General features: G+C 48.8%; 8 protein-coding genes across 8 annotated transcripts; 3 read left to right on the forward strand and 5 right to left on the reverse strand.

Moving 5' to 3' along the window:
* Window positions 1-322: 322 nt before the first annotated feature.
* DFJ58DRAFT_723859 (uncharacterized protein) lies at window positions 323-1061 on the forward strand (the record flags this gene model as incomplete). Its single annotated transcript, XM_041385056.1, has 4 exons — window positions 323-401; window positions 442-470; window positions 518-612; window positions 659-1061. 4 exons carry the CDS (start codon window positions 323-325, stop codon window positions 1059-1061), a joined length of 606 nt encoding a protein of 201 aa, XP_041247880.1.
* A 718-nt stretch (window positions 1062-1779) lies between these two features.
* DFJ58DRAFT_634896 (uncharacterized protein) lies at window positions 1780-2079 on the reverse strand (the record flags this gene model as incomplete). The annotated part of the gene is made up of 1 exon (XM_041381265.1): window positions 1780-2079. A coding segment is annotated over one exon (300 nt), but the record flags the coding sequence as incomplete, so codon positions are not given.
* Window positions 2080-3125: 1046 nt separating this feature from the next.
* DFJ58DRAFT_723861 (uncharacterized protein) lies at window positions 3126-3653 on the forward strand (the record flags this gene model as incomplete). Its single annotated transcript, XM_041385057.1, has 3 exons — window positions 3126-3333; window positions 3386-3455; window positions 3509-3653. The coding sequence occupies 3 exons, from the start codon at window positions 3126-3128 to the stop codon at window positions 3651-3653; spliced, it is 423 nt and encodes a 140-aa protein (XP_041247882.1).
* A 602-nt stretch (window positions 3654-4255) lies between these two features.
* Window positions 4256-8162, forward strand: DFJ58DRAFT_723862 (uncharacterized protein; the record flags this gene model as incomplete). The annotated part of the gene is made up of 10 exons (XM_041385058.1): window positions 4256-4548; window positions 4604-5165; window positions 5218-5329; window positions 5379-5551; window positions 5602-5715; window positions 5770-5834; window positions 5886-6177; window positions 6400-7063; window positions 7113-7495; window positions 7539-8162. The coding sequence occupies 10 exons, from the start codon at window positions 4256-4258 to the stop codon at window positions 8160-8162; spliced, it is 3282 nt and encodes a 1093-aa protein (XP_041247883.1).
* Window positions 8163-14914: 6752 nt separating this feature from the next.
* DFJ58DRAFT_768816 (uncharacterized protein) lies at window positions 14915-17332 on the reverse strand. Its single transcript, XM_041388973.1, has 7 exons — window positions 16687-17332; window positions 16541-16620; window positions 16246-16509; window positions 15503-16191; window positions 15364-15449; window positions 15102-15293; window positions 14915-15072 (listed from the first exon to the last, which is right to left on the reverse strand). The coding sequence occupies exons 1-7, from the start codon at window positions 17118-17120 to the stop codon at window positions 14991-14993; spliced, it is 1827 nt and encodes a 608-aa protein (XP_041247884.1). The 5' UTR covers window positions 17121-17332; the 3' UTR covers window positions 14915-14990.
* Window positions 17333-17671: 339 nt separating this feature from the next.
* DFJ58DRAFT_654435 (ubiquitin-related domain-containing protein) lies at window positions 17672-18625 on the reverse strand (the record flags this gene model as incomplete). Its single annotated transcript, XM_041381789.1, has 3 exons — window positions 17672-17871; window positions 17954-18052; window positions 18112-18625. 3 exons carry the CDS (start codon window positions 18623-18625, stop codon window positions 17672-17674), a joined length of 813 nt encoding a protein of 270 aa, XP_041247885.1.
* Window positions 18626-21636: 3011 nt separating this feature from the next.
* Window positions 21637-22089, reverse strand: DFJ58DRAFT_723866 (uncharacterized protein; the record flags this gene model as incomplete). The annotated part of the gene is made up of 3 exons (XM_041385059.1): window positions 21637-21683; window positions 21735-21817; window positions 21869-22089. 3 exons carry the CDS (start codon window positions 22087-22089, stop codon window positions 21637-21639), a joined length of 351 nt encoding a protein of 116 aa, XP_041247886.1.
* Window positions 22090-25125: 3036 nt separating this feature from the next.
* On the reverse strand, window positions 25126-25820 carry DFJ58DRAFT_768826 (uncharacterized protein). The gene is made up of 4 exons (XM_041388974.1): window positions 25688-25820; window positions 25536-25647; window positions 25441-25488; window positions 25126-25404 (listed from the first exon to the last, which is right to left on the reverse strand). Exons 2-4 carry the CDS (start codon window positions 25619-25621, stop codon window positions 25323-25325), a joined length of 216 nt encoding a protein of 71 aa, XP_041247887.1. The 5' UTR covers window positions 25622-25647; window positions 25688-25820; the 3' UTR covers window positions 25126-25322.
* Between the last annotated feature and the right edge of the window lie 1874 nt (window positions 25821-27694).

Here is a 27694-nt window from a genome sequence, read left to right on the forward strand (position 1 = left end):
GATCCATCGGCGCTCTTGTAAGAAATCGAAAACATCACAGGTGAGTTAGTCCATTTATTTTCTTGACTGTGTCTACTACTAGTAGGAGCAATTGACGATATCTGGCTGTTCCTGTCCCTACACATTCACCCTCCCTCTATCCAACTACTGTCCACCATCCGACCCTTGTCGTGATGCACCAGCCAGCTCCTCTAGCGCCTCCCACCTGAGTTGGAGGATCCGAAACTTCTATCCGTGGATCCGCGATGGACCATCCACTGGTATACATCCCTCTGCCGGTCTCCTTGCTCACTCGTCTATTTTCCCAGTCTGCACGATCATCATGCTGCGTCCCCCCGTTCATAAAACAGAACAAAAAATTTTGAAGCGAGTCAAGAGAGACGCCAACATCATTACGCAAAGTAAGTTTGAGTTTTATTTATTGTCTTTCACAGACGGCAGGTCAACTGACGTACAAAGACACAGAGACGGTATATTGAGTAGGCGACGAGGGCTTCGCCTCACAAAGCCATCGCAGGAGGTACAGGAGATTCAAAGAGCACTCGCTGTAGCCTTAGGCTACGATGAAGATCTATCTGAGCCGGAGACGAGTGAAGACGAGAATGACGCACTGTATGTCATTTTTTTTAATAGCGAAACATAATTTAAATATCTACAGATCAATAGATCTCCCATCGTGCCTGCTCGCTTTCAAAAGCATCAAGGACGAGATGTTGGTGCTAATTGGAGAACCCTGCGCATTTACAGAGAGCCTCCTCCTTCAGTACGTCAAAAGCTTGCCAGATGAAGTGCATGGCAAGGGCGACACCTCAATCATTCAAAATGCGAAAACAGAGGTCGAACGCTTACTCCGCCGTGCAACTCGAGTGCAGGATCAAATCATAATTTTCTGTGGAGTCTCAACCGAGTCTCGCGCTACTGAATCAGTCTCCCGGTTCTTAAGCACTACACTCGCTTATATAGATGATGTCCAGTATTTTTTGGACATTGAAGGACTCACTGAGTTGACGGTTGCTCACTCAATGGGTGAGCTGATGTACCAGAAGAGGATCCGTATCTAAGGCTTATATTCACGCATTTCGTCTCGATACATTCTCCCCCCTTCACCAGTATATAGAACCTTTAGTACTACAACGATGCCCAATGACACTATTATACAGCGCGCACAACTTTACTTCCCTGGGTCCCAAACAACTCATCGACCTCCACTTCGTCTTCCTCGTGCGTGGCACCATCAGAATATTGTGAAGCCTGCCCAAGGTAGGATATATCCGGGATGAGTTCATCGACATTGGGTTTAACTACCTGTAAAGGTGGGAGCAGTGCTGGACGAGCAGGACGAGGACGTGGTGTAGGAGACACACGAGGACGCATGGATGCAGGACCAGGACGAGGACGAATGGATGCAGGACCAGGACGAGGACGCACGGATGCAGGACCAGGACGAGGACGAGGCGCATCAGACACTGGTGCAGGGGATGGCTCGGGGGAGGTGTCGGAAGAGGTGTCTGTGAACACGATGCGACGAAGACCCCTCCTACGAGGACGCGGCGCATCAGACACTGATGCAGGGGATGGCTCGGGGGAGAAAGGTGGGAGTAGTGCTGGACGAGCAGGACGAGGACGTGGTGTAGGAGACACACGAGCCAGCGATGCAGGACCAGGACGAGGACGCACGGATGCAGGACCAGGACGTGGACGCGGCGCATCAGACACTGGTGCAGGGGATGGCTCGGGGGAGGTGTCGGAAGAGGTGTCTGTGAATTCGAGGCGACGAAGACCCCTCCTATCAAGATGACCATTAGCAAACCAACGCCGACCACGTCTGTTGTTGGAATCAGGTGCAGGCGCTTCCCCGACGATGACAGGCCTACGGGAGGCCACGAGCTTTGCACGGGCGTCTTTGCCAGTGATGGTTTTGACGGTGAGTAAATTGTTCTTGAGGGCATCGGCAAAGATTTGGCGCTCACGAAGCGTAAGGTCGTGTATCCCCTTGCTCTTTGCAAGGGTGGCGCGTCTCTCCCCAGGCATCAGAACATTTTCAGGGTAGTGTTGGAGGACGTAGCCACGTTTGGCTAGTTCAGCGGGTAGCCTTTTCCATGGAAAGAATCCCCCTGGCGCTTCAAGTTTTCCTGCAAACATTTTGACTTGATTATTCTATTACAGATGTCAACCACAGCACTTACCAAGCAACGCCGCTAGCCCAGCAACAATACATGGTATGCCATCAAGCTCTTTCCATGCGTTAGGATCATTCATTTCCGCCCGCCTCTCCAGCCACCTTTCCAATGTCGTCTCTACTGGCAAATGGTGCCGCGATGCAATGCGTTGGAGGGAATGGTCGAGTTCAGTGAAATCCATGATCAAGATGTATAGGTGCGGTAGAGAAGGATCGCGACCATTGCAGATAAAACCCATCGCCATCGATTGCAGGACGCAGAAGGCCACAATAAGACATCGTGGTCGATTGCAGAAGCTCTCGGGACTTCAGAAGGTGCGTATTAGTTGACATTATGATACTCTCTAGGATGTAATATTGTGCAATGAATGGAAGCACTCATGGCATAGTGGTTATCGCGCAGTGGTCTTTGCAACGCCCTGCTCCCCGGTTCGACCCCACTGATATTCCTTTTTTCTTCAGACCCACACGAGCCTCCCCATAGCCTATTGTTGTGAAGGGAAAACAATCGGAACAACTCGGAACAAGGAAGCCTTACTTCCGCACTTGGCGACGTTTGGAATAGGGAACCCTTACTTCCGCACTCGGCGACGTCTTGCCTGAGCCTTCATTAACATTGCTCATTGGGTGTAGCACGCCGAGAAGTTCATCGTCAAACGTGAGCATCTTGGTTAACTTTATTTGGCACTGTACTAAGGGTCGCGCAAGAACACACGTGAGCTTTACTCCACGTAAACACATAGAATCCTTTCCACTCGTTTTGGTCAACACAGGGCTTTTTCAACTTCTGAATTGTTTTTCAGAAACGTCCAGCAAGCACTATGCATATGCCACCCTTTTTGGCAAGTTGAATGCGATTGTAGGTATCTTCCACTTCTCATCAGATGAGCCTTTTCAACCTTTGAGCGTACTCCACTAATTCTCACAATTTTTCCCCCAGCAAACTATGTCGTCGGTGACCGAACCATTTTTCATCGAGCGTGTCTTCACCTCGTCTTCACCTCCAGTCGTCTTCGTCAATCGCGCACTCTCCACGGCAAGCCCAGAGTTCACCATCATCAATCACAACCATCCAGATTTCGAGAATGCTGTGAGATCGAGGGCGGACGACTCTGTCCTTCACGTCTACAAGGATGTTTTCTATAACATTCCAGGTGAGTCAATCAACACATGTATCCTTCTCGCTAAACTGTTATAATATTTCAGTACAAGTCAAACCCTCTCAAAGCATGTTCTATGTCACCCGCGGGTCTCACATTGGTGTAGTGGCAGGCTGGTGAGCACAGATTCATTCCAGGCGCTTGTCGTATTTGATCATTTTTACACTAGGGAGAATGCACTCAACTGCGTTCTGGGTGTCGCTGGTGCTGTTTACCATGAGGTTGAGTCTGTTGCAATTGGGGAGGAAAAAGTCAGGATTGCCATCGATGAAGGACGAATTAAGATGGTGGAACCCTGGGCCTTCGATGAGTAAAGTAGTTATCATACGTATTTCCCAATGAAACCAGCCTGCATTCATATTTGCGGCAACCTCGTGTCAAACCTCCTGCGCCCTCAGGTGCTCCAGCGCCTCCTTGGAGGATCCCTCATCATTTAGCAATTTCCATGGTCTCTCGAGCCTTCCTGGAGGAGTGTACTCGTGTTATGTCACACAGGTACGCAGTGAGTCGCCGTCGATCTTCTGTCCTAGTGATTTTCTGTCAGTGAATCCCTATGGAATGCGAGCTGCTACTCTCCCAGAAATATGGAAGGCACGAAAGCATCACATGCACTTTTTTTTCACACCTTTTTCCTCCCGCTTGTATTGCCGTCAGTAGGATCAACGTTGCCCTCGAGACTTGCTAGTATTTGCTTAGACGAAGGTGAATGCATCTTGAGCTGGACCATTTATCACTGACTCATTTTAAATGTGGACTAGCCTTGTGTTAGTCTATCACTGACTCATATTAAACGCGGACTAGCCTTGTGTTAGTCTATCACCCATCATATATATCTTACGTCTTTTGCTCCTCTCCCAAGTAAGTTTGCATGTTCATAATCTGGCATAGTCAGTCTGACTGTATTTCTAATGTAGAAATGAATGAAGAATATCTCCCAGAAAATTTGGCGCGCTCCTCAACGCCCTCTTTCACAGCTTTAGAACCTCACCCTGAGCAAATCGGAGGAGGGCGTCAAAAATCACCCCCCCCCATCCAGACTCCCACCAAACTTCGCACTCGCATAAGACCCACCTCACGCGACGGTGGTCTTGTTCGAAAAAGCGCCCGCAATAGAGCGAAACTGGTTCCAGACAATGGCTCTGATGGCCATGCATCAGATGGTGTGCCGAGTTCTCACTTAGAGCACTTCTCTGGTGTTTTCTTCCCAAGGTCGGCTGGAAGTGCCTGGAGGGGTACCTCCAGGCAGCTCTTTCGAATTTTCTAGACGCAGTGTGTCACGCGAGCGGTCGCCTATGGTTCCTCGCGAGCCTCACTTCATGCAGGAAGTGTTCACAGCACCCTGTGATGCGATACTTCCTCAGCCAACCCTGAGCAGTATGTCGGGACAGACCCAACAAGATCTGCCCATCCGCAGCGGTGAACAAGATGCCTACGACTTCTCGTCGCTCGATGTCCCTGCCCCATCCTGGGACTCTATAGCTGGAGGATCGTTCGACGTCATGCAGCCAAACAACCTTTTCATACCGCACGAGAGTCATCTACCAGAACATAATACGCCTCCGCATGTTCCATTCCCAACTGGACTCAATATTCCTGCCACCCGTGTCATCCCTCCCACTCCCGTCAACCCTGTCATGATGGGAAACCTCACGATGGACACCGGTGTCATCCCTCCCCCTCCTGCCAACCCTGTCATGACGGGAAACCTCGCGATGGACACCCAGGGAGGGCCTTCAGGTGCCACTGTCGTTGGTCGGAGGTCAGAAGATGCCAACGCTGCAATGGAAAAACAGTTCGACCTCATTGATTGCGCCATCAATGAGCTTGTAGTCTCGACTGGCATGCCAACTGCAGCAAGTTTTGAATCTATTTCTCAAGTCTCGTGGCCGCGTCAATAATGGAACAAATCACTGGAACATCTACGGGCAATACTTCAAAGCCCACCGCCTGCGCGAGCTACAGCGAGCTGGCAAGGATGCGAATATTATCAGTAAGTCTGTTTTTGTAGTTCAGTGGTTATGACTCATGTTGGGATGCAGTCACATCGACCATCCAAGGCGAATGTTATAGGTCCTTCCAGGACGCATATCCTGAGGATTGGCAAGACATTCTCGACACATTTGACGAGACACGGATCGCTTCAGGCCCGCCTCTGACTGTTGCACAGCGGTCACAAGAATTCACGAGGTTGACAAAGAAAGTGACATCCATGGTAAGTCTTACATTGTGTACTTAATTTTTATGCGCTAATGGAGCATCCAGCTGGATCTGGCCACCGCAAAGCATGGCTTCGAAGCAGCGCTGCTTATGTGCGGGAAGGTTGTGAATCAAGATGCGTCAATTGGCTACATACACACGACCCCTGGTGCAGAAGAGGTAAATTCGAGCCATCAGTGTACCAAAGGCCTTGCTGACTGCGTGTTCTTTTAGTTTTGGGCTTCCCGCTGTCGTGCCGATGAGAACACGATGGTGGGACATTTTAAGGCCCATGTATAGTAAGTCAATTATATTTTCTTGTCTCAATACTTCAGCTGATGTTTTTCCAGCCACCTGGCTTCTCTTGCCGTTGTTGAGGACGTTTACGGTGATGGCGGACTTCAACCTTCCAAAAAGGATATATCATTGCCTGGGCGGCGCACGCGCACCCCAGGGGTAAAAGAAGATGATGACGAGGTACAGGAGGTTCCCAACAATGTCGATTGGAAGACACTGGCCGACCACATACAATGCATCAAAGTCGGCATAACCTCAATGTTCAGTAACCTCGGCGGGAAGTTAACAGCACGGTCAGGAACTTTCCCATGGAAACTATTACCTGCCGAGCTGGGCGCGTCACCGGTTTGTGATGAAAGGGTATCCTGAAGACATGTTGATGCCGGGAGAGCCACATGTAACGGTTTGCACGACCGAAAGGCATCAGCGACCTTGATAAACGTGAGCGTGTCATACTTGCGGATGCCTTGCGATCAGGCAGATTGACCATCGAACGACAAAAAAAATGGAGACTTGGGTACGTGCAAATCAATTCACTTCCAATACGGCTAGCTAATCATTTTATAGACCAAAAATCCCCCATTATATTCGGCGAGGCCCCTCCTGAAGAATCCTTACATTCGCATGGTCGTCGCATGCTTGTTGATGGCACCATCGACCGTCAGGGAATCGCTTGTCATGGACCAGGTGCAGCAAGCACAAAGGTCAAGCAGCCGAAGCCCTCAAACACGCAAGGAAGGCCATCGTGCATCCCCCATTCTCGTAGACGACACGCCTCCACAATCCCAATCAATCCCTAACAAGAAGCTTGTCCCAATTGTCGAGATCCGGAATCGTCCTCCTCCACGTCCATTGAAGGCTTCAAAGGGAAAGAAACCCGCACGCGAGGTCATTCCCGTCGACTTGTCCAGCGATGTACAGGTCAGCTCGGAGTCAGATGCCGAGGATGAGTTCAAGGAGGACAAAGACGCCCTTGAGAGTGAAGACTCACAGTATGAAGATGAAGTCGCCACCTCTCGTAAACGCAAGGTGAAGGGAACCAGAGGCCATCGCTCGCAGAAGCGACGTGCTCCATCAAGCGACGTTCAAGCTGTTGAACCGCCTCGCGAGGGCAGAAAAGCTGTCAAGGGCAAGGGCAAAGCGGTTGACCAGGATACTGGCAAGGAGCAGAAGATCGCAAAGAGAGTGCGCTATGTCTCTGCCGCAACTGAATCAGACACTGAACAGGATGGTGAGCAAAGTCCCTTGCACTATATGAGATCTAATAACCCTCCTTCCAGGACATAAAGCTTCACGTCTTCGTGATGGCCCACAGGACTCATTGCAACCACGCACTCAACGCGGCAAGTACTACATTGGTTTCACTACCAGGAACAGCGCTTATGATTTTGTAGAACTTCCACAACCCAAACAAGTCGTTCCAGGATCATCTGAAAGTGCACGCCAAGTTGCGCTATACTCAGAAGGCAAGCGTCAACCGCACGCACCAGGAGGTTCCAACACCACCCAGGATGCACGACAAGGAAGTCTCGACACCTCCCAGGAGGTGCTGCAAGATGCCTCGCAAGGACCTCCAGATGCCCCGCGAGGAAGCCGTGATACAGCCCAGGTCGCACAGCAACGAGGACCCAGAGGCCCCAGAACCTCTAGATGGGATTTACCTGTGAGGGGGAAGATGGAGGACACGTTCACGCAGGCCCACGCAGGCCAGCGACCATTTGGAGGTGCCTTCACCCACACCTTCATCCCCATCCCCTCAGAGTCGAGAGCAACCGCGCTCACTTCTTCCAGCACCCCATGATCAGCACAACACAACTGCCCAACCTAATGGGCAGCAAAACATTAGCGATAGAAGTCTTCCTCTGCCACCATCTCGTGGTTCTACGGAGTACCAGCCCATGACTCAACGGCATCTGCCTAGCGGTGTGAATTATGCCCCTGGTGTCAATGCAGCTCGTCAGCCTCAACATTCCATGGATCCTCGCAACACCATGTACACATATCCTCCGCCCCCTCCTCCTCACCCCTACTATCCTACGCGCTCAGATTCCTATGAGCAAGGGACTGGAGCATACCATGGAGGAAGGGACGTGCACGATGGTCATGTACCTGCTCCTCGCCAGGAATACCCAGGATACCGTGATGGCCGGGTGATCTATGATCATTATCAAGGTCCAGCCCCGCGTCATGACAGACATGATCTTCGTCAAAACTGGCCCCGTTATGCCGCATATCCTGAGGATGGACGGACGATTCGCGCTAATTCAACGAGCCCACTACCTGGTCTTATGCAGTACTCGTCGTCTCCCCCTCAGTCTGAAGGCAATTAGAGCATTACCTTGGTTTGTCTTCCCTGTTCTTGGAACCATGTTCTTGCTTATTGCCCTCCTACTTGTATTCGCGTATTCGTAGTATTGAATTGAATACAAAGTTCTTGTTGTGTGTTCTATGTTATGAATTTCACAAAAGGTCAAATAAAAACGCCTCGCGAGGAGCGGGAAAACATGTTAGCTCCTCGAAAGAGGTGTGCAATGGTATGTTACTTATACTTATCACTAATCTCCGTGAGCCTGAGCCTCTCGAGCCTCCCTCCGTAATGTAACCTCCTCCTGGCTCCTCCTCGCTGGAGGCTCTACAAAATGCAACCTCCTCCTGGCTCCTCCTCGCTGGAGGCTCTACAAAATGCACCACGGTCCGCGCTGTGGAGGTAGGCTTTCAGGCAGGTAACGACCTACAACGGAACCTAGCCTGAAAGGCCCTCGGTACCTTTACCAAGTGGTGCCAAGGGTGGCCAGTGGTATCCATACCGAAAGTCCCCTGAAGAAATTTTCACTAGCGCTCGCCAAGCCTTGGACTACAGTGCCTCCTTATATTTCAACATCAACGTACGACGGACGACTGGTGTCCAATGCGAAAGTCCCCTCAAGAAATCCAACCCTAACTGATTCTGTATCTGTACCATCTCATTGGACGGCAACCATGTCGGGGCCCTTTGCATTGCAATAGATTGGCATGAAAGTCCAGAACGACGATTCACTCTAATTCACCCGGGTGAATTAGCCAGGGTGAATCCACACTGCCACTTTCCCAGTACACTACTGGCATATAAAGAGACACATTTGAGGTGTACAAGGTGAGCATTTGTTGATCGGATCCTTTCTCTCTCTGACACTCCATCGAAGTTCTATACTCATGTCTTGCTATGGGGTACTCGTCCGTGGATTTGGAAGGAGCTGCGCACGGCATAACAAACCATGATATATAGTCTTCGTCTCGCCCATTCTTTCCCCTCAGTTCGTTCCGTTTCTTCCTTTTGTCCCGCTTAGATAGTAGATACTTACACATGATACCTAGTCTCTAACTGTGTCTAGATTCTAAAAACAGCAGATGCAAAATACATAGTCTTATCATGAGTGACCTCTATGATAGTGCAAGTAGGCTTTTTGAACGTGCCACTGCTCAAGAGCTCGAGAGAACTCAAGTTGGTATCAACAATAGATCTAGGTACTTAAGACAACATATTTCATAACAAGGAGTGAAGTACATCACACTATCTGTTACACCGCACGTACTAATGGTATTACTTGCTGGCGCTGATACTAATCTCGCCTGCCTGTGGTTTGTAAGCACTGTCAATAGGGTAGGGCTAACGAATTCGACTGCTAGCGCCGCGGTATGCGCCAGTGGCTCAACAGTTTAGACTGAACATAAGAGAGAATGCCAAGGTGTGTCATGGGCTAAACATCACGGAACCATAGGGGGGTGACGTCAGTTGTGGCCACTTTGACGGGAGAATCGTTGAAACACACCTTCACAAATTTCTGCCCTTCAGATAAGACGGCAAGGCAAGACCACAGACCCCTCAAACACCACTCCATTTCCAGCCAGGAGATAATATGATCTTTCCAAAAAGCCTGGAATATATGGTTGAGCGTGTCATCCCATGGATGGGGAGCACGCAAGAGATGTACGGCCCAGTTGTGACAGGCGTACTTGAGAGCATCAGAAGCTGATTGACTTCGTTCCTGTGCTTCATTTGCGAACCTCTCAAAGGCATTCATGGCATGAGTTATCTCCCTGTCTGGTAGAAGAAGGCTTTCTGATGTTGCAGGGGTGGGGTGATGCTGGTGTCTTAATGCCAGGAAAACCGGAAACATCAAGAAATCTGGCAAGGTCTTGAACTGCTGGATTACCTGAAAAGCTGGTACATCACTGGTAATGATATACTCGTTGATTGCTTCTGATGTCCTCAAGAATTCTTCCATTGTCACCCAGACAGAGGCTGCAGGAGTGGATCGCCACGCTTGACCATGGGGAGTCTGCAGCCAGTCTTGTCCACACAGGGTCTGCAGCCAGTCTCGTCCTGCCCGAGTCTGCAGCCAGTCTTCCCCACCCTGTGTCTGCAGCCACTCTCGTCCCCCCTGTATCAGCAGCCACTCTCATCCTCCCTGTGTCTGCAACCACTTTCGTCCTCCCTGTGTCTGCAGCCACTCTCGCACTCCCTGTGTCTGCAGCCACTCTCGTCCTCCTTGGGTCAGCAGCCAGCCTTCTCCACCATGTGTCTGCAGCCACTCTTGTCCTGCCTGGGTCTGCAGCCAGTTTCGTTCTGCCTGGGGCTGCGTCCAGTATCGTCCTCCCTGTCCTTCGCAGGTCTGCAGCCAGTCTTGTCCTCCCTGGGTCTGCAGCCAGTCTCGTCCCCTCGGGGGTTGCAGCCAGAATCAACCTCCCTGAATCTGCAGCCAGAATCGTCCTTCCCGGGTCTGCAGCCAGTCCTCCCCTCCCTGGGTCTGCAGCCAGTCCCGTCCTCCTTGAGCCTGCAGCCAGAATCGTCCTTCCTGAGTCTTCAGCCAGTCTCAGCCTTCCTGAATCTGCAGCCAGTCTTGTCCTCCCTGGGTCTGCAGCCAGTCTCCTCCTTCATGGGTCTGCAGCCAGTCTCGTCCTCCCTGGGTCTGCAACCAATCTTGTACTCCCAGGGTCTGCAGCCATTCTCGTCCTCCCTGATCCTGCAGCCAGCCTCATCCTCCTTTGGTCTGCAGCCAGCGTTGTCCTGCCTGGATCTGCAGCCAGGCACATCCATTCACAGTCCTCAGCCAATATTGTAAATCTGAAGTGCGATCTCCTCGAAGCCACAGCATACAGACCCAACTGACAGTGGCTCTGGTAGCCAAACAAGGAACACTAATGAGTCTTTTAATTTTTTTGGGTCCTCAGCTTGCATGGCATTGCTTTGCTCCTTCAGTTCTGAGAGTGCATCCAAGAGAGTCGTGCTTTCCAGAATCGCGTTCATCAACCGGAGAGAGGAATGTGCAAGTAGGGAGTGAGGTGATGCGATATCACGTACTTCAGGGAGGTCGCAGTTTGAAGGGTCGGAAACATAGTCGCGAATGGACGAGTGATAGATGTTCACAGGGAGAGTGCTGTCTGTAGGGATATCCATGACAGACCATAGCTGTATCAGTGTTGTCTGCACATCCCTGCCCAAACCAGAGCCAAGAAGTGTCGAGATTTGCGAGATGGGAAGAGGGTCTACGAGGGCGGCGACAATGGACAAGTGCAGGTATGCCCGCTTGGGGTCGGCACACGTGGAGAGGATACAATCGTATAATTTGTATACCTCTGTTCCTGGTAGCAGCTCGTTCGTGAGCTCGAGCATCAACTGTAACCAATCATGGGGATCATTGTCTTCATCGTCGATAATAAACTTCATCATCGTAGACGCCACGATGAAACGTCTGCCCGCTCGGCTCGCCAGCTTCGCAAGGTCAACCTCCGATGGCTGCGGGAAATCGGGATGGCGACTTTTCAGCTCTTCGAAGGAATACCGCAAGAAAGTACATATATCGTTGTCAACGTCTGCGCCATCCAACGAAATGATGCCACCCTCCACAGAAGTTCTCACGGGTATCTCGCGCACCAATGGGCGCACCTTGTCGTTCTGAAAGACTTGGCTAATATACGATTCCGAGCGACTTGTGAGCAGAATGTGGGTCACAGGTATATCAGGCTCACGAAGAGCCTGTGCAAGGGAAAGGATGAGATCGGTAAGCTCGGGTTCCGACGTGCATTCATCAAGGGCATCGATGACGATCGACAAAGGCGGACACCCGCGCAATCTGGATTGGAGTTTCCGGAGAGGTCGAAGAAAGAGAGCCTCCATCTGGTCGCAGAGAGGCGTGTCTGGATCTAGTAGAGCGGGATTGTCGCGGATAATTCTGCACACATCCTTCCGGATGCTTGGAAAATTGGTGGCAAGCTGGTAAACAAGCGTCGCAAAGAAATATCCAGCCGTGCAGCGTTTGGTGTGCTTGCGCGAGAAAAAGAATGTTCCCCCGAGCCGCTTTTCGACATTCGTCTGCTCTGTTACCTTAAGGTCTCTCATCTTCTCAGCTACAGTGAACGCAACAGCGGACTTTCCGACACCAGCCGTGCCATGCAGCCAAATAAGTTGATTCTTCTTCGGGTCGTCTAAGTACCCGTGGATGTATTTGAGGAGATCCACCCGGGTCCCTTCCAAACATTTCGGGTGGGGATGACGTTCAGGGGAGTTATATTGGGCACCCTTGACAGCGACCTGGGATAGCCTTGCCCAAGTTCCTTCGAGAACTGTCAAAGAGGTCAGAGAGTATGCGAGAGCTAAGAGATGGAAGTACTGACATTGGTCGTCACTCATTGACTAAGGTTGTGATATGCGAGATGCAATGAATTAATTGAAAGTACTAGCTGGGTTTGAGGGTGTGGTTATGAATAATCTGGGCGATAGTTATCTGGAGGGACGACGTACGAAGATTTGAATTGAAGTTTGTTTGTTGTGACAAGACTTAGGTCGCGGAACAATCTAGTTGTCGATTGATGGAAAGTGCAAAGCGTGATGAAGATAAATGATTCAATCTATTCTACTATGGAAAGCTCGCTGGATGGTTGTCACGGTGGAAGGCAGTTGAAGGACGAGTAGGCGCTTGCCGTTCAGTGCTTACGGGAGGGCACGAGGCCGCTGTGCGACCACACTACTGCACAGCCAGACAGAACCACGTCGGTAGTGCTCGCTGGCAGAGCTGAACTAAAGATGTGCGCCATTGTATGATCCCCTATATTTCTATAGATTATAATTGTGACTCTCCATAGTGCTACCCGAGTAGACGTCCGCCAGAGATGTCAGTACTTGTTATGATAGCAGACGGCGTTGAATGTTGAGCTCACTTACATAATAATTAACTTATACTAAAAATTACCACTTGGTGGTAGTAGCAGGTAGTAGATGTCTTTCTGCTACTACCACCATGTCTGTCAACTACTCTTCTGCTGATATCAGATACCCTCATAATCATTTCTTGTTGCCAACTCTGCAGGGAAGTAGGCAGGGAAAAATGTGTTCATTCATTCTCCCCTGTCAACTTCCCTTCCCCGAATTGTCCCGGATTGGTTCGACAACTCACAATCTCTTTAAGCTTGCTTCAAGCTATTGGCTCTATGCCGTCAAGTGGACTCTTATTCTATTTCAAAGGCAAGAGCAAAGGCAAGTGGCGCCTTTCTAATGACAGTGAATGCCATGATGACCACCATAACGCCAAGAAAACCAGACGTATGCGTCATTTTTTTGTTCATTTCCATACCAACATCACTACCAGCCAACAATAGCATGTATACACCTACATATCTCGACTGAACGGAAAGGTATGTCTTTTTTCTTTGGTTTTTGTACTGATCGTGTTAATAGTTGATCCTGTGGTATCACCAACACTTGTGCACAATGCACCTCTCCTTCTGTACCAAGAATCCAAACCCAGCCCGGACACTCCACAAGCTAATAATTTGGCGAACTGCGGGATGTACGAAGTGATCCGCGTGTGGTCAAATGTCGGCAAGTTGCTCATCAAAATCAAAGGTCGTAAGTGCGCCGTTGTGCAAGTTGGTCCAAGGACGGTGCACATCTTCTCCGTGTCTTGAGATTGCACCGTTCGCAGTCTATCGATGGGAAAGAGCTTGTCGTTCTTCACTGGCGGGGTCATGCCAACGCCATCAGATCCCTGTCTGTTCCTCAATGAAAGACATTGACAGTGCATCCAAGGACTATTCAGCTCGTATCTGGGGCCTCAAAACCAATCAGCTGGTTGGCGAATGTCTCCGAGTCTTGCATGATGATCAACTCTGCTGTTGCGATGTCTCCCTGATGGACAACATATTGCCAGTGCTATCGGATGCAAAATTCTATTTACGGAGTGTGGACACAGCGGCTGGATGGCAATCCAGTTGGCGTGCGTACGCGCTTTTTGTTGTCAGGGTCTTTTTCAAATGGTTTTTGGGTCTGTTCAGAGTACATATGATGGCAATGCAAAGACTGATGCGCAGTTCAAGGCCAGATTTGCTTTGAATATTTCGTATCTAACCAGCACCAACAACAGAGGCTTGACAAGATACCACAGTATAGAGTTCCGGCTTTCCTGAACTCTTTCTAGCGTAACACGAGAGTAGCCGCGCGCCTCGTTGCTCAGCTCCACTCTCAGGTGGATCATATGCATCATCTTCCCCTAATCTGCGGCATTTGTGAGGTGTTTGCACAGCTGGCACTCGGCCAAGTCGACCCTCTGAGAAATGCGCCTCAACCGACGCCGCGGCTTAAGCCCCCAGCATTGGAATTTTCAACTTATTCTTTGTGCGAGCTAGCCGCGCGCTTCGTTGCTCAGCTCCGCTCTCAGGTGGATCATATGCATCATCTTCCCCTAATCTGCGGCATTTGTGTGGTTTTTACACTTTGGCACTCGGCCAGGTCGACCGTCTGAGAAATGCCTCACCCGACGCCGCTTAAACCCCCCAGCATTGGAATTTTAATTTGCCTTCTATCAGAACTTCTATATTATGGTTCTGAAGCTGGACGCTCATTAAGACTAATGAATTTTCAACGATAATTAAGTCTCGATCTCGAGACGTATTACTCAAAGCCGCCAAAACAAAGTTGGAGAAAACAGCTAGAACCAGGGAATGAACGTAACTGCCACTGGTTCTTGTTCTCACTTACGTGATCCACGAGAAGATCATGAAAATAATCGGGAACCTCATAATGGGTGATCTCTCCCATGAACTCGCGTGACACGACCAAATCCAAGTTTTCAACAATAAGTTACAAGTACAACGTTGCGCAGTACTACGAGTTCAAGTCTTCTTTATATGTCATTCGCATCGCGGTCGAGACTGGAGACGCGTGCATACTCGAGGAGCAAACCTTGAATCAACTGGTAAGGATGACTGTCTTTTGAAAGAGAGAGAAATCCTACCGGAACGTATATGCTGTCAGATCTTCCTTCCTCCAGTACGTTTGGCTCCATTCGCGTCCTGCAGCTGCTATTTTTTTCGCCAAGTCTTCATGTGCGCCTTCTCCATCGAGTCCGCCACGGAAAGAAAGTGAACGTATCGTACAAATCAGACAGATCCGATCTGTACAGGTACATAGTGCACCCAGGGTGCAACTCGATCCATAAACCTATAAACATGGTTTGTTTGTTACGACGCGAATGAGATGAGACGAGGAGCACTCACCACTCGGGATATATCGTGTTTTTAAATACAAGGGCGTTTGATGTTATGAGGCGCTTAAACCGTCCTGACCACCCGTGCCCATCGATCTAAAAGTGGTGAATGACTGAATGTCGTCATCGAATTTAACAGGCAGACTAACATCAAAAACATATTTATAATGGCCAGCCTCTTGGAGCGTCTGCATTTTTCTCCAGTCATAAAGTCTATCCAGCTCATCGCAGAGGTTTGGTGCGCAGGAACCTGCCTTTCCGGCGAATTGAATGTCCATCAACGCAGGATTGAGGTGTGCCTTGCGCAACGGTACCGGTTCCCCGACAGGTTTAGAAGCGTTCAGAGGCGAACGAAGCACATCCGTCGTTCCCGCCACATCGTTGACAAACTGTATCAGATGGTCTCTGTGCCCCTGTCGCCACCGGGTATGAACGCCGTGAAAGATGCCAGTATTCGTACCACGCCAGAGTAGTCTTTCGTCTACCCTCTCTTCCCACGGCGGATTGTCTGACTCTGGAAGGTCCTCGACCCAGCCATAGGGAACAGCCGGTCGAATATCATGGTGAACCACTGTCGAACAGAAGGAAAAACGCGGAACTAGTGTGCTCTGAGGGTCTGGCCCATTGTCGTGCGATAGGAATTGACCGTGGCTGCGGAGAAGGGTAGGATTCAGGCACGGGTCCATAGACAGGCGATGGTCGGAAATAAAGGTTTTGTGAGATGGGCGCTCTGCGGGTTTATCGAGATCAATAGGGTTGTGCCACGCGGGAGAAGATGGATGGCATGCAGAAAGCCATCCGGATCGCTGCACTGGGGGTAATTCATTCCGTTTTAGAGCTTAACAACGTGTGAGCAAAACTTGTTGCAGTGCAACAATCAGAAAGATCATACTGGAGTGAGTAGCAGCCGCTTCAAGTGCCTTGGATTTGACGCCATGGTCTGATAGCATACTGGGATTGTCGTGAGGTGAAAAAACAGCGCGGAAAGGAGGGAGAAGATGTTCTATATCCTGGAGGAGTCGTAGTACATTGTCGATGCGACCAAGGAGCCTTTCGGTAGCATCTTCTGGTAAATTGTAGTCGGCGACCTCGACGGAGGGGCGTTGTTCTGTTTTTGCAATAACAATAGTATTGAACTGCGTCCTCCAGTTGCTCTCTACTCTCCTGGAAGGCCAGGGGATCAATACCCCAGAAAGGCTCCAAATCTTGATATATCTCGTCGTATTCGTCTGGAAGTTGGACGTTGTGCGTCACTACATAGTCCCACCTACAAGCCCAATGGTGATTTCTCTATGAAACTTGTTAAACCTTGGTTTCAATGCTGGTCACGTACCATCTCTCGAAGTGAATAGGAGGAGGCCTATGGTATCTTCGTTTATATTCCGCAACAGCTTCGCCTAGCGTCTTACTCGCGCGACCAAGCTTTTTTTCCCAAGCTTCTTCTGCTCGCTCTATAAGCTCAAAAATGGGATGAGGTCCATCTGGGTTAACCACGAGCAATCCATTATCACCATAATGGTGATCACCAAGCGGAGGGGGCTGAGGTTCCTCCTGCACTAATAAGCCAATGTCTACCGTATCATCAACCGAGAGTGGATCATCCTCTGGGTAGTAGTAATCGAATACGGGAGGGTGCGGCGACGTGGGAGAGTCCAAATCCAGTATGTTGTTATCGGGCGGCGTAAATACGACGTTTCGCAGGGTGACCCCTAGAATACAAGCAAGCAGGATGATTGCGATGGACCTGTATGAGATTACCCTACCCATTGTATGTACTGGGGAGTGATGAGGGGGAGAGAGACATGCGCTGCCAAGAGGACGTAACGAACTTCATGCCATATGTGCAGGTACTAGTAGAAGTTCGTCATGGTCGGATCTCGTTCGGAGATGACATACTTTTATAAGGTAGTCACCGCCCAAGTTCGGATGTATGGGTCCAAATTTGTGTCATCGTTTGTTAAGCGCAAGACCCTTGGTGAATCATTTCAGTACTTGGTACTTGCAAAGCCAAAGCTCCGAGGATCTCAATTGCTGACTCAGATTCAAAGTTGCAAGTTTGTCCGTGTATCATAGGTAAAATGTGTACAAAAGTGATCAGATGTATTAGCTGCAATAGTATGTTATATGTCGCTCGAGCAGCCTACGAAAGATATGTTGCATACCATCGTAAAGAAAGTCAGTCGTCCTCCTCCATACAAACAAAGTTCTCCCGCATGTTGTTAGTAACAATTCGGATATCACGGCATTTACGCTCATTCCGAAATGTCCTCCTTCGGCATGCTCACAGACCTTCTAAATCGTCGGGACCTCTGCCCACATTAGCAGATAATGCATCCACAACAAGATCCCGATCCCACGGCATTATCGGCACCTTCGCGTGCGATCTCCGTGTCATTGTTTATTGCTCCCCTGCGGGAAAATGCATTGCTCAAGCGTCTCTTCTTCATAGTATCATCAACCGTTGAGATGTTGGAGGGGCGAATGGAAAGATGAACGATCGTGGGTAGGGAAGACGAATCTGATGGTAGAGAAGTTGCGAATGCAAGATCTTGTAATCATGCCATTCATCCTCATAAGTAAGACAAAACATCGTTGATGACTAGTATGCTCACGGGTAAGATTGTCCTCATCTTGCAGAATCTTGCCTAGGTAAAGAATTCGCAAATGTGATGGGGCTTGTGGACTTTCATCTTGCCAATCTATGAATGAGAACCGTTATAACAACAGAATCCGGGACTGAAGGATTTGAAACCCTGACCTGCAGGCCACGCGTTCCACACCAGCTCTTTGACCCTTCCAATTGTTATTGCTGGATCGAACGACATAGTCCGCCTTCGGCCAGACACGAGGAGGAATGTCAGGGACACTTGAGGTGTCTGAGGTACAAGATTTTCTGGTGCGGTAGGTCCGTCTACGGCAGGTGGTACAACTGCTTCAGCGTTGTTCACTGCAATGTCTGGCGCAGCTTGTCCCAAATTTGAATTCGGAAGGGGAGGGTACGCTCCAAAGGTCGGAGCACTGTCAACATCGACATGAGTGAACGATGTCCGCGCACTTGCGGAATTGTATGGGCCTGCGGCGAATGTACCACGTGGGGTATTTGAGGTACCGTGAACAGTGAAAGGGCGTTCAGCAGGAGGTGGAATAGAAGGATAAGAAGTTCCACGACCTAATGAAGGGGAAGCACTTGCGTGTGCTGTCGCCGGACGCTCGCTAGAGTCTGGCTGCGGCGGGGACGAGGGTGGGTCATCTGATGAAGTTTGATTTTCCATAGCTTGTTCATGCGAGGCAGAGGTAGATGCAATCATCGCGCCTGAATTTGAATGCAAGGGTCGGGACAAAAGACGTGAACCGACAACTGAAGGTTGAGGCGTTCCTGAACAGGCACAGCACGTTAGAAAGCAACTTCAGCAAGCCTGCAGGTGTCAGGCTGCTGGTTCCACTGATAAGATGAATCACGGAATGAAAGTGAAGGTGGGAAGTTAGGCGCAGTCGACAGTTAATCCTAGAGGTGAGGTAAAGATCCGTGTTAAAAGGCCAATAAAAACCGCTTGTTTCGATCTGATGTGCGAAGGCCCTGACCGGTTGAGAAGAATCTGATCGCCGAGCACACGAGGCGACAGATCAAGCGACAATTATGAGACCGAAACTCGCAGGGATAGTTGAGGCTTTGTGTGTGTGGGACGGAACCACTTGCGAGATGGTATTGTTTCACGATGGGAGGGAATGACTATATATGATGGTAGTGTGAGCCCCACCTACGATCGATGACGGCTGATGGAGCTATATTTATTAGACTGAGCCACGCAAACCACGAAAGAGAGGTATAATACCCACGTACTTGGTGGCGCAAGGCTGGGGTGTATAGCAGTGCTAGACGGTCGTCACGAGTCTCACTCGCTGCTTAGACAGACGAAAGATACGACTGGTAGAAGCAGGGTGAGGAAACGATGAATAGCTTATAGACCACGAATGACCTACTCACTCTAAAGAAAACCCCAGGGAAACCTAACACGGTAGGCGTGGAGAAAGAGCTATAACTGTTGTTGAGTTCCTCGACAGGCGGCAAGCAAAATGCTTCCGAAACCGCTGTCAGTAAAACTACGGGTCCAGTAAAACTGTGATATGCTGGCAAGAATTGATAGAGTTGTCCAAAATGCTTCTCGCTGGTAGTACTGTTGTCGAAGATGAGAAGAGAAAGGAGTAACCTTCGAAACGTTGGATTAGACTTGGCAACGACTATTCAAATTCAATTGTTTTCCTGTGTTTACTTGGGCTTTACAAATTATATCACAGGGCCAATTAATTCGGATCAGCCTAATAGTCCTGCAACTGTGTACCTTGATACTCATTGCATTACTATGATGCCGATAAGCACTGGAAGTATAGCCCAACAGACCTCCTGATATTGATACTGATTTTTATCGCCGGGTGTCTCTGGGATCTGATGCATGAGAAGACTTCCCTCGTTATTCTTATCACAAGCTCTCTGACACCATCAAGTTCCGGTCATCGTCTTCAAGGGGCTCTACTATGACAAATGACAGAATACGTTCCTTGAAGCAGTTCAGTCACTTGAGATTTAAATTCAAAGCCAACGAGAACTCCGCGTTGAATATTAATGTATGACCCTGCTGTGACCCAGCAGGAGCCGATTCCTCTATTACATTCCTTCGATGTATACCTCTCTTGCGACTGAATACTTGGGACGAAGGGCTTGCTCCATAGGGATTTAGGATCGGCATTGATCTCCGTTTCGAGGACTGGTCTGGGCGTGTATGTCGTGAGCTAGTCTGGACCCATACTATATCGGTTCCGATATTACTTGAATTATGGTTCCTTCAAGTTGTGTTCCGCATTCATGTCAGTACCTTGTCACCCAACAGAACATAATTCAACCAGCTTTGGAAGCATAATTTTGACCGGAAGATGGCAATGAGCATCTAAATACGTCTACAGTAACTTGCTTTTGTGAGTTGTGGTGGGCTTCTTCTGAGTTTTCTTAACGTGGCCAGCGCTTGTTTCAATTTTATATGAGCCGTTGGACCGCTTTCACAAGAGGGAGAAGGAGAACTACATAAACTGATGAGTCTGAATACTAGCATCAGTAAACCGGTGAGACTCAGGATAATATTGCAGTATTTTGTAAGCCCAATGCTTCTTTCCTGGGTGTCACCGGTTTACTGATGCGGCACTACTGAGTGGCCTGGGCCACGTGCATCTATGTACGACTGTGACCCCGGGCTCTGCCGAGCCCCTTGCCACCTCTGCCTCTCACTCCTCTGACTCTCCACTCCACTAGGACTACACCTGCTCCAGCCCCTGACAGCCTGATAGGGCGCCCCCGCTACACCGTCCAGTACGTATCGTGTAACGTAGTAATGTCGTCATTACAAGGACATGAAACGAAGGCTAAGCTCTAGCCTAAACGCCTGTATTTTCATGTGCGCGTGCCTTTTTCTGTAAAAGTTCAGGACTGCAGGCCTAGACCACCTCCACTTTGCCTCCACCGTTCCCAGTAAGTCCCTGCGCCTTGCGGTTGTATGTCCTTTGGCCGATTTTCCTTCTCTTCTGACGCTGATGCCTTTTGTGTACTGAATATCTGCTTTGCGATCTGTTCTGCAGTCTACGAGGCCCCGTACGCCGCCTAGGTTCGGCCTAGGGTATAGCACGGGTATACACGCGGGTACACATACAAGAAATAGTAACACTACGTAGGTCTAATAACAACACTCTCGTCCTCTTGTTTTCTTTTCTTCAGAGACTTCATGATCTTAGTAAGGTCCTCGGGTGCTACCAGATCACAACGGAGCCGCGAGCCAAGACAGAGGAATGCAAGGGTCGATGACGGAGACAGGTGATTTCGAGTGAAGTGTAGAAGGTGCCAGCCTTGCGAAAATACACGTTCGACTGCAGTCGAGGTAGCTATGGTGTGTAATGCATAAGCTGTGATGCTAGCGAGAGCGATGGTGCATAACCTATCAGGAATACTAAGGCAATCGAGTGCTATCCGGTGCAAATTTAGATACGTCTTTTGATTATAGACTCACCATTGCAGTGGGACTTGGGTATTCTCCACTGGTTGCCGCAAATAGTAGTCAAAATCATCTACTAGAGATGCCGCTGTGCCAAGAGATATATCACCAAAGTCATCAGCACATTATCGTACCTTGTCTTCTGCCGAGACATGTGCAGCTGGAATCGAAGGTAAGACCTGGTCTTTGTAACGATCTATGTACTCTTCTCGGACGAGATTTTTGGCAGCTTCAATCCATTTATCTTCTCATTTCTGTAGTCGGAAATATTCGAGCTTCAGGCCAGGGTGGAGAACTAGCAAGTGTGGGTCAGCACAAACCACCCCATACCAAAGCAATTGCTCACCTGTTGCAATGCGATATGTGTTTGAGTCATCAGTCGGGCTTAAAAAACGAAGACTGCTGAACGCCAAGTTTTCTTGAGTGCGTCTGTGAGTGAAAATCAATCAAGGTCCACGCAAATGCGAGCAATAAGTTCACGTACTTAGATCAGCTTCGTCATCCTGTTCGGCGGCAGGAGGTGCATCATTTTCATCAATATCAACATCAATTACTTCCAGAGCAGCGGAATGCAACTCGGAGGGGGTTGATTTGACCTGTGGAAGGATAAGCTTAACGTGTTTTGCAACATTGTCCGCTATGGACTGCAGAGATGACGATACATCCGAACGTGCTGAGGTAGACTCAGCGAGCGAGGCCATGTCATTGGCAATAGACTGATTAACCACAACGATGGAATAAATGGAGTATTGAGAAATGTAGAGTCTGCACACCTCTGAGTCACTTTATACTGCTGAATCACCGAGTTGTAATCAGTAATAGTAATGTGTCTCGGAGACGGAAGAACATGAGCTGGTAGGAATATTGAAGCAGCGAGAAATGGGATCGAAGCAGTGGGTCACTGTTGCAGTCAAAGACCCTCCGAAAAATAAGGATCGTAGTGAGTGGCGAATCCTTGTCACGTCCAACATATAATAATGCGGAGAAGATTCGGAAATAGTGCAGCTATCCGTGAACATACCCGTACACCATGCTGACAGGTACGGTTACTGTAATACTAAGTTACTGACTAGTGATGTTCCGACCTGGCTTGGCCCAAAAGCTGCGGCTTTGGCCTGGCTTCAGATGGCCCTGGCCTGATGCCTGCTGGTAGGACGTGATACAAGCCACGGTGGTCCTCCGCAACTTCAAACAACGTAGCACGCATGACAGTGCTAATGATTGTGGTCTGCATTGATTGAGGGTGGACATGTTTCAACCATTTGCACATATCTCACACTTACTGAAATCAGTCAAAGAGGTGGCGAAATGAGCAGGACTCCACGGGAGATTAGTGGCATGTCGATGGATGACTTGTGGACATATGAGATGATTACCTTGTACCTACAAGGTCATTATCACTCCATAATCATCAGTAAACTGGTGGGGAAATTAGAATGATATATAAAACAATACATAGCACGTAATCACAAGCATCAGCATAATTCTGTTATCGATCATCACATCAGGCAAAACCTCCCCCCTGAAATCGAGGTAATTCCAAGTAATTCCTCTGTTTTCGGAAGATTTCAAGTGATTTCAAGTGAATTCAGGTTTTGCAGAATTATTTAAGTCCAGTAGCTCGTTTAATGAATTCCTTTGAATTCCTTTGAATTCCGAGTAGTTTCTTTTGAATTCCATCAAATTCACTTGTCGCTCAATGGATTATTCTGAATATCATCCAATTCACTTGATGATCGGTCAATGTCAAATTACACTAAAATCAACATTATATTGCATTAAAATGGCTTATCACAATGTATTATACATGAACATGGGTATCAACAGCACACAAAGACGCTAGTGCTTGAATTAGATGCAACTATGATCAAGTTGGATCAGCAATAGAGACACAACAACCTTTAATCCTCGGACATTGCATTAACATCAAGGTAGCCGAAGTTGCTCCCCGAACCAGCCAGCAGTAACATGCTCTGCGACACGCTAACAGAGAGTGTGTGAATGACAGGCGCAATCCAAGGAACCTGAAATGCACCTGACGCCTTGAAAAGCCATGCCATAAGCGCGTGATACCTTTTTTTCCCGCGTTTGGAAATCTGAGTGAGGGTTGCAATGTGGAGGGTAGCGTTGAAGGATTTGACTTGCAAGCTCAATGGTGGATTGCCACTCATCCAGTCCATCAGTATAGACTAAGTCTGTGAAGATAATATACTTAGCATTGTCGGTCTACAGTAAAAACACCTAAAAACCTACGATAGTTGCAACCACAACTCCGATGGCGGGATACGGCCAAAGCACCATCAGCGTCAGATAAGCGGGCGAAAGGACAAGGTTAGCGGGGCACGAGAAAAAAGGTCATACACATTCTGAAAGCGGAACATGGCCATGGCACCATCAGCGTTGGGTAAACAGGTCAAAGACAAGGACACGCACAGAGCGGGACATAGACACGGCACCATCGGCATCAAGTAAGCAAGTCAAAAAAGAGATTACACACATCCTGACAACGAGCGAAAACATTCAGTAAAGAGAAGAGTGTGCGCAACTCGAAGTAGTAGAGAGAAGGGGAATGGCCCTGCGTGTCATTTTCAAACCAAACTCTTAAAATTCAACTGTGAGAATAAACTCGGCATTTCCCGGATTGATCAGAATCCATCTAAGTGTTTCGCTCCTCAGTCCCAGTGAAAATTGACAAGAATGAGGTAGATACGTGCTGATAGATGTCTAAGTACAAAATGAGATGGATACAAATCTAAGAAATTCGAGAAGGCAAAACTCTAATTTTGTGCAAACACAAAGAATCTTTCCAATGGTGAAAAGATGCAAACATGTTGGACTTCGATTGCGTAGTTTGCAACTTTGCGACAAATTTTGCACCTGCATCATGTCAATGCAGTGTGCACGTGTGTATTTCGCACAAGTCCGTAACCCAGACCGTATTTGCATTATGTTTATTGGAGTCCTAGTACAGTTGAACCACTCGCATCTTCTCATCTGCCCACCATGTCATTCGCCCCTGCTGCGACACCGAGTCCAGCTCGATACGACCATTCCCTTGTGTTGCTAGCACAACACGACAACCGCAAGCCTGGGGCGGTGAGCAGTTGTTTCACTTAATGTGACTACCAGTGTTGTCCTTGAGGAGAGGAACTTGGTCCTTGCTAGTTCTTTGTGCCTCTCCCTTATGTTTCCTTGGTCACTGGTCTTTCTATCACACTGATTAATCTCTCTACTTCACTCAAACCAATCTCGTCTTCCACGCTTCATTAACCAGTCATGGTAGCATCACGCACACGAAATCTATTCGTTTTCGAATCATCAAACTAATCTACAGCAGCCCTTCGCTCTCTCATCCTTCTCATCCCTTACCTCCCCTGATTGACCTAGTAGTGAGCTGGACTTGTTTCGTGGATTGTCATGAATGACAATCCCATCTACTGGACTTATTGCTGGTGCGCTCCTGATGACATCGACACGACACCTGAAACCCACGAGTCCTCCATCGAGATCCCAGATACATTGGCCACCTCCCCCTCTAATCCTCTGAAACGAGCTGTATCTCGTGATGTCGAAGTTCAACCAATACCAGCACCGAAAAAAAAGCGAACTGGCAGTACTACGAGTGGCCTCCCAGACTCACCTTCACAACTCTCCATCAGTTCTGAGATTCCCTGTATTGAATCTCATGATCAAGATTCAAGAGAATGAGGTAAGTGCGACCAGACTCACCCTGCGGCTCAGACGTTCTGTGGCACCTGCCGTCTGAATGTGGATCAGCACCAGCACTATCGCCGCTATGTAGTACCGACAAAGGAAATGCTAAGGAAACGGCCAACATAGAGGTGAGTCAAATGTGCACCTTGCATTGCATCAATTTGGTACTAACTTCAACTGCGCTCGCTAGATAAAAAATCCACTGTAAGTTTTAGATGTCTCAATACTTGGTCACCAGTGTGAACCGGCTGCATTCGCACTCTACTGGAACAATCTGTCTACCAGTATCAAGGAGGTACGTGCTACATCAGGGAGAACCTCCCGCGCTAATGCAGTACACCAGGAATACAAATGAAAGGCCACAGCGCAGGTGAGTGTCATTGTGCCTACTGGTTCTATAGGCCACTGTACTAACTGGTTCTTCTACTACTACAGGTCAGCTCTTCTTCGACACTCCAAGGCAAGGACAGCAAGAATGAGCACCATGACTAGCGGCAGGATCCTGGTGGATGTGTGCATGATAGCATTGGCGTCGGGATGGCGGGATGGCGGGATGGCGGGATGGCGGGATGGCGGGATGGCGGGATGGCGGGAGGAGCGACCCCACTACTATAATACCTGCCTAATACCAGCAATTCACAGCGATACCCATCTACAATTCATTCAATAGCATTAGATCTGTATCAATACCATTTTCCGGGCCAAATCAAACCATTTTAACCTATCTAAAGATCTAAATTTCCTTTCGACTTCTATCTTTTCTCATCTCGAAAAGTGCCGTTTTTTCGAAAGACCTCGAAACACGACGATAAGATCTATAGGCTTTATTTTCTTCGATATATATTGACACGTATCTACCTCTTTCTTGTCGATTTTCACTGGGCCTCAGTGTTGCGCTGTAGCTACCATTTAGACTCCGTTCGGGAACTTGAATCTGGCTAAGTTTTGACGAGATTTTGAACTTCAAACTTAAGTAAGCTCGGAGTTTGAATTCTGCACTGTCACGCTACAGACTCGAGGATCTGAGCACGTCGCACACCGCACACCGCACGCTGCAGAGCTCATTGTACAATAATACCAACAGTATGCTTTCGCGTCTTTGGCACCACCAGGACGACGCTACTAATTCCGATGACATGGGTGATCAGTCAGATGATAGAGATGATGAGGGGGATCCAAATGACGCAGAGAAGGGAGATCTAAAACGCCTGCAACAAATCATCAATGTGTTTCAGAACCTGATGGTATCGGCCGCTGGAGTGGTTGACATCGCAGTGGACGCCTATAACTCCTACATACAAACCCACTATGAGAAAGAACCATACCATACCTCGGTGCTATCGGGGATCGCTTGGGTCAACAAGCTCCTTACTGGCCACCCTGAACACGTGCGATGTGAGCTTGGCGTCCGCCGCCATGTTTTCTTTGTATTATTGAATGTGCTTCGTGAAAGCGGAATAGACAACTCAAAGAATGTGCTGCTGGAGGAACAGCTTGCTATCTTCTTATATGCCTGTGTCACTGGACTTTCTGTACGCCATCTTGGTGAGCGTTTTCAATGCTCAAACAACACTATATCAAAGTACGTCCTCCCATGACTTTGAACCCGGCTGTACTAACTCAATAGCTCCTTTCTAGGTATTTTAAACGAATTTTGATCGCATTCTCATCTCAGCCGATCTATACCACGTATGTCTGTCTCCCCAGTCCACAGGCCCCCACTCCCCCCACTATCCTCAAAACCAGGAAATTTTACCCATACTTTGCCAATGTTATCGGCGCCATCGATGGCACGCATATCGCGTGTCACCCCACAGCATCTGATTGTCATGCTGCCCGTGACCGCAAGGGCAACTTGACACAGAATTGTCTTGCTGCCTGTGATTTTGACATGTGCTTTATGTACATGCTGAGCGGTTTCCAGGGGTCCACAGCAGATGCTCGTGTCTATCACACTGCGCATTTGACGGACTTCACCATTCCGCCGGGGAAGTTTTATCTAGCAGACGCTGGATTCGCTGCATGCGATGAATTGCTTGTACCCTATCGAGGTGTACGCTGTCACCTTGCAGAATGGGGCCGTGCAAATCTTTTGTACGTTGTTTTCTAATATTTTATTCTTCTCATACTTATCTGCCTTTGAGGCCTTGCAATGTGAAGGAACTCTATAACTTGCGACACGCAATGCTTCGCAACATTATTGAACATATTTTTGGCGTCCTCAAGAAACGCTTCCGCATCATTCTACTTCCCCCTGAGTATAACTCAGAAATCCAGTCTCGCATTCCTCCAGCTCTCTGCTTGATCCACAATATAATCCGTATCCACGACCCTAACAACTTACTGGACTATCGACATGTTGAGTTAGACAAGTGGGGGCCCCAGTACACCGGTACGCTCGCTGACGGTCCTCCAACTGAAGCTGCGAGGACACGTGCACATGAACATCGCGACCAACTCGCGCAATCTATGTGGTTAGATTATCTTGCAGAGAGATGTCGAAGAGGGGAACCAATGCCACCTGGAGTGCAGGACTAATTCTTAGTGTAGCACTATTCTTCTTACTGTAGCACTTTTCTCAATGTATCAAAT

Source organism: Suillus subalutaceus (assembly GCF_016647625.1).
Source record: "Suillus subalutaceus strain FC151 chromosome Unknown DFJ58scaffold_16, whole genome shotgun sequence".
Classification (NCBI taxonomy): domain Eukaryota; kingdom Fungi; phylum Basidiomycota; class Agaricomycetes; order Boletales; family Suillaceae; genus Suillus; species Suillus subalutaceus.

Excerpts from the sequence above, each read along its gene's own strand:
- DFJ58DRAFT_768816 (XM_041388973.1), bottom strand. The coding sequence starts at position 17,120 with ATGGGTAGGGTAATCTCATACAGGTCCATCGCAATCATCCTGCTTGCT. Across the intron at positions 16,510-16,540 it reads AGATTTGGAGCCTTTCTGGG|AGAGCAACTGGAGGACGCAG; the intron begins GTATTGATCCCC and ends CCAGGAGAGTAG. Across the intron at positions 15,450-15,502 it reads ATTATAAATATGTTTTTGAT|ATCGATGGGCACGGGTGGTC; the intron begins GTTAGTCTGCCT and ends CACCACTTTTAG.
- DFJ58DRAFT_768826 (XM_041388974.1), bottom strand. The coding sequence starts at position 25,621 with ATGCACACATCCACCAGGATCCTGCCGCTAGTCATGGTGCTCATTCTT. Across the intron at positions 25,489-25,535 it reads TGTCGAAGAAGAGCTGACCT|GCACAATGACACTCACCTGC; the intron begins GTAGTAGTAGAA and ends TAGAACCAGTAG. Across the intron at positions 25,405-25,440 it reads CTTTCATTTGTATTCCTGGT|CACGTACCTCCTTGATACTG; the intron begins GTACTGCATTAG and ends TCCCTGATGTAG.